General features: G+C 32.5%; 1 protein-coding gene across 1 annotated transcript; it reads left to right on the plus strand.

The window, feature by feature from the left end:
• The first annotated feature begins 253 nt into the window (after positions 1-253).
• Positions 254-7,414, plus strand: mlana (melan-A). Its single transcript, XM_052105366.1, has 6 exons — positions 254-325; positions 420-466; positions 4,736-4,840; positions 4,913-5,009; positions 5,487-5,606; positions 7,007-7,414. The coding sequence occupies exons 1-6, from the start codon at positions 254-256 to the stop codon at positions 7,073-7,075; spliced, it is 510 nt and encodes a 169-aa protein (XP_051961326.1). The 3' UTR covers positions 7,076-7,414.
• Positions 7,415-10,076: the final 2,662 nt, after the last annotated feature.

Genomic DNA, 10,076 nt, shown 5'->3' on the forward strand with positions numbered 1-10,076 from the left:
TAGCTAAAGTTCAGCTAAGGCTATACAGGCTAATGTACTGTACTTCATGGAGGTGAAATCACAACAGGTGAATACAGTCAAATGTGTGTCTAATAACGTCACCACAATCGGCACATTGATATGCAAATTAGGCATTGACTAATTAAAATGCGCTAATTTGCATGCATGTGACAAAGCACTGCAGGTGAATAGGATGCACAAAATAAATAAGCATATGGAGTATTATAATTACACCATTTTCTAAAATGTAACAATGTGTCTCATGGAGTTGATCTTCAAAGACAGTGTTCAGATACTGATCATAAGTGCAGCTGCTCGGGGGGACGTGTGTTAGTCAGCAGACCCTCAGACGGGGGTTCAATGGATTTAAGAGAGTTTGAACCCGTGACGGTCATGAGAACTTCTCGAGACATTATCAGACTGCACTGAGATCAGCTCACATCAACAAACACATTCTACAGATCAGGTAAGAGTTCATTCCCTTTCTGACAAACTGCTAAACTAATTACAATTACAGCCGTTTAATTTCCCTTAATTACATGCATGAACGCTTCATTTAGGACGCTTGTGAGTCATTGGATGTTATACTGGTGTATACAGCATTACAGCAGATATGTGTGTGTGTGTGTGTGTGTGTGTGTGTATACATAGAAAATTCTATCAAATTTAATTGCATAATTTTTACAAAATAAATCAATAAAATGTAACATTTTTACTTATTTTATATTGTTAAAGATTCCTCAATGAAACTTCAATTCAGCTGTTATTTTTAGAAATCTTACTATATCATTTGAACAATTACCTCCTGGTGGAAATTTGTCATTTCTAGCTCAAAATTAAAATAAGGAAATATAAAATGTCTTTCGCAGAGATGAAACGAAGTCTATTCTGGCACCGTTGTTTATCAATTTATGTATTTTGCATTGTGATATTATTTTCATGAATTTATAGCACATTCTTCCGCCTCCCAATTCTCATTACGGTGATGTGGAAAAATAACAATATTACATTTCAATTGTATTTAAACATTATTGTAGCATTTGTTGCACTGTTGTAAGTAAAGTTTTATTTCTTTAACATCGGCTTACAAACTGCTTTACAGGTACAAACACATGCAGAGAGTCAACATTAAAATAGAATTAAATAAAAATAAGAGCAAAATAGAATTAAATAAAAATAATCGCAAAATAGAATTAAATAAAAATAAGAGCAAAATAGAATTAAATAGAGCTAAATAAAATTAAACAAAAATAAGAGTAAAATATAATGAAATAAAAATAATCGCAAAATAGAATTAAATAAAAATAAGCGCAAAATAGAATTCAATAAAAATAAGCGCAAAATAGAATTCAATAAAAATAATCGCAAAATAGAATTCAATAAAAATAAGCGCAAAATAGAATTAAATAAAAATAAGAGCAAAATAGAATTAAGTGAAAATAAAAGCAAAATAGAATTAAATAAAAATAAGAACAAAATAGAATTAAATAAAAATAAGAGCAAAATAGAATTAAATAAAAATAAGCACAAAATAGAATTAAATAAAAATAAGCACAAAATATAATTAAATAAAAATAAGAGCAAAATAGAATTAAATAAAAATAAGAGCAAAATAGAATTAAATAAAAATAAGCGCAAAATAGAATTCAATAAAAATAATCGCAAAATAGAATTCAATAAAAATAAGCGCAAAATAGAATTAAATAAAAATAAGAGCAAAATAGAATTAAATAAAAATAAAAGCAAAATAGAATTAAATAAAAATAAAAGCAAAATAGAATTAAATAAAAATAAGAGCAAAATATAATTAAATAAAAATAAGAGCAAAATATAATTAAATAGAGCAAAATAAAATTAAATAAAAATAAGAGTAAAATATAATTAAATAAAAATAAGCAAAAATAGAATTCAATAAAAATAAGCGCAAAATAGAATTAAATAAAAATAAGAGCAAAATAGAATTAAATAAAAATAAGAGCAAAATAGAATTAAATAAAAATAAGAGCAAAATAGAATTAAATAGAGCAAAATAGAATTAAATAAAAATAAGAGTAAAATAGAATTAAATAGAGCTAAATAAAATTAAATAAAAATAAGAGTAAAATAGAATTAAATAAAAATAAGAGCAAAATAGAATTAAATAGAGCTAAATAAAATTAAATAAAAATAAGAGTAAAATAGAATTAAATAAAAATAAGAGCAAAATAGAATTAAATAAAAATAAGCGCAAAATAGAATTAAATAAAAATAAGCACAAAATAGAATTAAATAAAAATAAGCGCAAAATAGAATTAAATAAAAATAAGAGCAAAATAGAATTAAATAGAGCAAAATAAAATTAAATAAAAATAAGAGTAAAATATAATTAAATAAAAATAAGAGCAAAATAGAATTAAATAAAATAAGTGCAAAATAGAATTAAATAAAAATAAGTGCAAAATAGAATTAAATAAAAATAAGCGCAAAATAGAATTCAATAAAAATAAGCGCAAAATAGAATTAAATAAAAATAAGAGCAAAATAGAATTAAATAAAAATAAGAGCAAAATATAATTAAATAGAGCAAAATAAAATTAAATAAAAATAAGTAAAATATAATTAAATAAAAATAAGCGCAAAATAGAATTCAATAAAAATAAGCGCAAAAAAGAATTAAATAAAAATAAGAGCAAAATAGAATTAAATAAAAATAAGAGCAAAATAGAATTAAATAGAGCAAAATAGAATTAAATAAAAATAAGAGTAAAATAGAATTAAATAGAGCTAAATAAAATTAAATAAAAATAAGAGTAAAATAGAATTAAATAAAAATAAGAGCAAAATAGAATTAAATAGAGCTAAATAAAATTAAATAAAAATAAGAGCAAAATAGAATTAAATAAAAATAAGAGCAAAATAGAATTAAATAAAAATAAGCGCAAAATTGAATTAAATAAAAATAAGCGCAAAATAGAATTCAATAAAAATAAGAGCAAAATAGAATTAAATAGAGCTAAATAAAATTAAATAAAAATAAGAGTAAAATATAATTAAATAAAAATAAGAGCAAAATAGAATTAAATAAAAATAAGAGCAAAATAGAATTAAATAAAAATAAGAGCAAAATAGAATTAAATAGAGCTAAATAAAATTAAACAAAAATAAGAGTAAAATATAATGAAATAAAAATAATCGCAAAATAGAATTAAATAAAAATAAGCGCAAAATAGAATTCAATAAAAATAAGCGCAAAATAGAATTCAATAAAAATAAGCGCAAAATAGAATTAAATAAAAATAAAAGCAAAATAGAATTAAATAAAAATAAAAGCAAAATAGAATTAAATAAAAATAAGAGCAAAATAGAATTAAATAAAAATAAAAGCAAAATAGAATTAAATAAAAATAAGCGCAAAATAGAATTAAATAAAAATAAGAGCAAAATAGAATTAAATAAAAATAAGAGCAAAATAGAATTAAATAAAAATAAGAGCAAAATAGAATTAAATAGAGCTAAATAAAATTAAACAAAAATAAGAGTAAAATATAATGAAATAAAAATAAGAGCTAAATAGAATTAAATAAAAATAAGAGCAAAATAGAATTCAATAAAAATAAGCGCAAAATGGAATTAAATAAAAATAATCGCAAAATAGAATTAAATAAAAATAAGCGCAAAATAGAATTAAATAAAAATAAGAGCAAAATAGAATTAAATAGAGCAAAATAAAATTAAATAAAAATAAGAGTAAAATATAATTAAATAAAAATAAGAGCAAAATAGAATTAAATAAAAATAAGTGCAAAATAGAATTAAATAAAAATAAGTGCAAAATAGAATTAAATAAAAATAAGCGCAAAATAGAATTAAATAAAAATAAGCGCAAAATAGAATTAAATAAAAATAAGAGCAAAATATAATTAAATAAAAATAAGAGCAAAATATAATTAAATAGAGCAAAATAAAATTAAATAAAAATAAGAGTAAAATATAATTAAATAAAAATAAGAGCAAAATATAATTAAATAAAAATAAGTGCAAAATAGAATTAAATAAAAATAAGTGCAAAATAGAATTAAATAAAAATAAGAGCAAAATAGAATTAAATAAAAATAAGAGCAAAATAGAATTAAATAAAAATAAGAGCAAAATATAATAGAGCAAAATAAAATTAAATAAAAATAAGAGTAAAATATAATTAAATAAAAATAAGAGCAAAATATAATAAAAATAAGCGCAAAATAGAATTCAATAAAAATAAGTGCAAAATAGAATTCAATAAAAATAAGTGCAAAATATAATTAAATAAAAATAAGAGCAAAATAGAATTAAATAAAAATAAGAGCAAAATAGAATTAAAACAAAATAAGAGCAAAATAGAATTAAGTAAAAATAAGAGCAAAATATTATTAAATAAAAATGCATATAAGAAATAGAATTTATGCAGATTTCAATAAAAATAAAAAAAATACAGTATTGTAATAATGAGTAAATAATGAAAATCACCACTGGAAACTATAAAAACAAACCACCCAATTGAAGTGAAAATGTGCTTAAAAATGGCCATAAAAATAATATCACAATGTAACAAATCTTAATAACTCTTAAATAAACTTTCAATGTGAAAAAATGATTTTTGTCTTTTGATTTTGGGGTGAACATGTTCATGAGATTCATCACGTTTATACAGATCAATAGCGTGTCCTATAGGGTTTATATACTGATGATGTGGCATTATCAGCTTATGTTCATCTAGAGGTTTGTCAGGATGTCTTCACGGTGGATCAGGTTCGGTGCCACGTGGTGAATTCAGCGCTCACTTTGCCAGCAGCCGAGGAACAGGATTCATCAGAGCAGAAGAGTACGTCTAAAAACTTCATCAATAACACACACGAGAGTTCAGATATATTTCATGTCATGTGTTTGTGTGCAGGGCGGCGGGCATCGCTTTATTAGCTGTAATCCTCACAGCTCTGCTCATTCTGGGCTGCTGGTATTACCGCAAACGCAGCGGGTACAAAACCATCCGGGTGAGTCATGTGACACTGATCTCAGAGCAGCTCTGATCTTTAGTTCATAATGAGTTAATAGAAGAGAAGCCTTTTATTTTGGTAACACATTAAGCTGAGCTGAGGTCAGAGTGCCTCAGCCATGATAGAGTGCCCCTGGAGCAAATGGGCATATCAAGGGACATGCTCAAGGGCCCAACGGTGGCATCTTGGCAGTAACCAAGAGCCTCAACCGCTGAGCCACCACTGCGAGGTTGCGAGGTTCACCTCCACCAACAAAAGCATCAAAATAACAAAAACTAGCAAAGAGGGCCAGATCAATGCCACAGGAGCTGCACCATTTTTGGGGGGTTATTATCTGTGTTCGGTAGTTTTAACGCGTGAGTTATGTGCGATATCTCCTCAGCGCTGGTACAGATACACAAAACTATGGAGGATTGCCAGAATTTAAACAGTGATGATTCTGCCACTGGTTTTAGCTGTTGTGTCTCTGAGCAGAACGGCCGTGATGGCGGACAGACCTGGAGAGAGATGATGCCATCGGGTCAGTACGGTGAACCAGGATCAGGAGAGGAAAACAAAGTGGCCTGGAATGAACTTACCAACCTCCAACCAGCGGTAAAACCCTCATACGTGTGTCTGTATTACATCATGTGTATATGTGTGTGCGATGCAATGCACTAGCAACAGAGGTTTCGTCTAGGGCGGCCCCTGCTAGGGGGTCGCTGCAACGCACTAGCAATAGAGGTTTCGCCTAGGGCGCCACCTGCTGGGGGGGGGCTAAAGAGGAGGGCGCTGCAGCACACTAGCAATAGGGGTCTCGCCTAGGGCGGCCCCTGCTAGGGGGTCGCTGCAACGCACTAGCAATAGAGGTTTCATCTAGGGCGGCCCCTGCTAGGGGGGGCTAAAGAGGAGGGCGCTGCAGCACACTAGCAATAGGGGTCTCGTCTAGGGCGGCCCCTGCTAGGGGGGCTAAAGAGGAGGGCGCTGCAGCACACTAGCAATAGGGGTCTTGTCTAGGGTGGCCCCTGCTAGGGGGGCTAAAGAGGAGGGCGCTGCAATGCACTAGCAATAGGGGTCTCGTCTAGGGCGGCCCCTGCTAGGGGGGCGCTAAAGAGGAGGGCGCTGCAGCACACTAGCAATAGGGGTTTCGTCTAGGGCGGCCCCTGCTAGGGGGGCGCTAAAGAGGAGGGCGCTGCAGCACTCTAGCAATAGGGGTCTCGCCTAGGGCGCCACCTGCTAGGGGGTCGCTGCAACGCACTAGCAATAGAGGTTTCGCCTAGGGCGGCCCCTGCTAGGGGTCCGCCAGAGAGGAGGGCGCTGCAACGCACTAGCAATAGGGGTCTCGCCTAGGGTGCCAGAATGGTCTGAAATGACCCAGTTATTAACCATAGTGTGTGTGGATCACAACGGCTGGAATTTGTTTGTGTATGTTGCAGTGCTGGTACTCCCCTATGGTACATTCACTTAAAGGGACAGTACACCCAAAAGTGAAAACACTTTGATCATGTTGTTCAATTCCATGTAGCTGAATTTGTTCTGTGGAACACAATAGGAAATGTTAGGCAGGATGTTAGCCTCATCGTCAGGGCTGGACTGGGAAGAGAAATCGCCTGGGATTGTACATGGCACCTGGCCTGCTGTCCTTTTCTGCATAATGCGGTGCCGTTTTATGATCCGTTCTGCATATCGCAGCAGCTCATTTTAGCTTATCGCGGCCCATTAGGCACGTTTCGCGGCCGACCCACCGGCCCACTTGGTTCTCCCGTTGGCCAGTCCGCCGCTGCTCATCATTCACAATTCACTGTGTAATTTGTCCAAACAAAGAAGGTGAATGGTGACTGAGAAAATGACAGATTTTAGATTTTTGGCTGGTCTGTCCCTTTAAGAACACTTAAATAAAGTAGCATCAACCTACCTGTTATCAATTTACCGTTGCATTGAAACAAAGTTCTTGTGGTCATTCTTGTTTACATGTATTACATTTTATTTTAAAATGTGTGTCTGTTCTCTCTTAGATCCCTAACGCACCTCCAGCCTATGAGAAGATCATTTCTGGACCTTCACCGCCTCCATATTCACCATAAATCTAACGAGTTCTGCCATGTTTAATATGTGGGAGAAATGTTCCTGCTCATCTGTTACAAGCCAAAACTAAAGGACTGTAAAGAACCTTTTAAATGTACTGAATGTATCGATTTAGTTTAGTCAGTGAGTTATGGTTATACATCTGTTATATTTACTCTCCATTTAACCATTTATATAAACACGTTGTTATAGTAATAGGTAATATATAGTATATTTAGTAATAGTTTCCCCAACTTATATAACTTTATATAGAATAAATGCCATTCCAGCATGTATGTCTCACAAATGGAAGATGAACAACAATGTAAACAACATTGATACAAATAAATGGTATATGGTCTGCACTTATATAGCACCTTTTTAAGCCTTAGCGGTATTCAAAGCGCCTTACACTGTGACTCATTCACCCATTCACACGCACACATACACACACACACACATACACACACACACCAATGGCGGCAGAGTTGCATGTAAGGTGCTAGTCTGCCATTGGGAGCAACTTGGGGTTCAGTGTCTTGCCCAAGGACACTTCGGCATGTGGAGTCATGTGGGCCGGGAATCAAACCACCAACCCTGTGATTAGCGGAAAACCCCCAAAAGTCGATGGGCTCGATTCCTCATTTATTGCACCACTTTGAAGCTTGTGTGACGTGTCCAGATTCATTACTTGCCATGACATATTCAGGTCCGTCATCCAGGCGTCTTAATTCATGATTTCCAAGCTGCTGACAAAGCTCCGTTACCAGGACAACATCGCCTCAAGGTAAATGAAGAAAACATCTCGGTGTCTGTTGAATGCAGTGAATTGTATCCGTCACTGCACAATGAAATGGAAAGCTCATTTTTGGATTCAATTCAAAGTCACCTCCCGGATTACTTGAGAAAACCTTTTTTGTTCAACTAAACTGAAATGCAGAAATGTGAGAAACCACAAGATTCTCAAGCAAATAGGTGGTTACAGTGGCGAGTGGCAGAGAAGGGGACAAATATTATTGCACAGATTGAAGTTTCCCCATCTATACTCAGCATTAACACGTGGGCTCACACTGCGGTTGCAGTACTACAGTACATAGCAGAATCGGCTTTTCTTCAAATATGAATGTTTAAAGTGGAGTCATAAGACAATTATTCTCACTGCAGGCAAAATGTACTTACTGAATATACTGTACTGTACAAATCAGCAGAGTCATGATTACTCCTTTACCTGTTCCTCTGGAAGGCCTTGACTAGTTTAGGTTCCCATGGTAACAGCTCGTTTAGCAGTCTTATAAGTGTGATGTGTGACTCTTTCACACTGGCTCTTTTGTGTTGCATTGTTCCCTGAAATATGGCAGAAAACACAGACAAACACGCAAACAGTTTTTACTTGTTTGCACTGTGTTAATGTATTAGGTCAAGCGTCACTAACTGATTAATACTTGATTTTGTTTGTATCTGATTTGTTCAATTCATGTCATGACATCCCCAGCCTGAACAATTTGGATTGCAAGACATTTTTATTTTACATACATACATACGTGCATACATACATACATACATACATACATACATACATACGTGCATACATACATGTGCGTGCATACATGTGCGTGCATACATACATACAAACATACATGTGCGTGCATACATACATACATACATGCATACATACATACATGCATACATACATGTGCGTGCATACATACATGTGCGTGCATACATACATACGCGTGCATACATACATACACTGCAAAAAATGATTTTCTAGACAAGTATTTTTGTCTTGTATTCCTGTCAAATTATCTAAACTTTCTTAAAACACGATTTATTTACTTGTCAAGCAAAATGGGATAAGATATTAAGTCTTGTTTTATGATAAATCTGACTAAATTTAGTGAACTTTAGACTCAAAACAAGAAAAAATCTGCCAATGGGATAAGCAAAATAAACTTGTTTTCTCTTTAAATTAAGTTTATTTTGCTTACCCCATTGGCAGATTTTTTTCTTGTTTTGAGTCTAAAGTTCACTAAATTTAGTCAGATTTATCTTAAAACAAGACTTAATATCTTATCCCATTTTGCTTGACAAGTAAATAAATCGTGTTTTAAGAAAGTTTAGATAATTTGACAGGAATACAAGACAAAAATACTTGTCTAGAAAATCATTTTTTGCAGTGTACATGTGCATACATACATACATGCATACATACATACAAACATACATGTGCGTGCATACATACATACATACATGCATACATACATGCATACATACATGTGCGTGCATACATACATGTACGTGCATACATACGTGTGCATACATACATACATGTGCATACATACATACATACATGTGCATACATACATACATGTGCATGCATACATACATACATACATACATACGTGCATACATACATACATACGTGCATACATACATACGTGCATACATACATGTGCGTGCATACATACATACATACATGAGCATACATACATACAAACATACATGTGCGTGCATACATGCATACATACATACATGTGCATACATACATGCATACATACATACATGTGCGTGCATACATACATGTGCGTGCATACATACGCGTGCATACATACATACATGTGCATACATACATACATGCATACATGTGCGTGCATGCATACATGTGCGTGCATACATACATACATACATGTGCATGCATACATACATACATGTGCATGCATACATACATGTGCGTGCATACATACATACATACATGTGCATGCATACATACATACATACATACATGTGCATGCATACATACATACATACATGTGCATGCATACATACATGTGCATGCATGCATACATACATACATGTGCATACATACATACATACATGTGCATACATACATACATACATGTGCATGCATACATGTGCATACATACATACATGTGCATGCATACATACATACATGTGCATGCATACATACATGTGCATGCATACATACATGTGCATACATACATACATACATGTGCATGCATA

This window comes from Xyrauchen texanus, chromosome 35 (assembly GCF_025860055.1).
Source record: "Xyrauchen texanus isolate HMW12.3.18 chromosome 35, RBS_HiC_50CHRs, whole genome shotgun sequence".
In the NCBI taxonomy this organism is placed as follows: Eukaryota; Metazoa; Chordata; class Actinopteri; order Cypriniformes; family Catostomidae; genus Xyrauchen; species Xyrauchen texanus.

Bases quoted from the DNA above. Each gene is read 5' to 3' on its own strand.
- mlana (XM_052105366.1), top strand. From the start codon at position 254: ATGTGTCTCATGGAGTTGATCTTCAAAGACAGTGTTCAGATACTGATC. The intron at 467-4,735 runs GTAAGAGTTCAT...ATGTTCATCTAG, and splicing joins AAACACATTCTACAGATCAG to AGGTTTGTCAGGATGTCTTC. The intron at 5,010-5,486 runs GTGAGTCATGTG...GTCTCTGAGCAG, and splicing joins GCGGGTACAAAACCATCCGG to AACGGCCGTGATGGCGGACA.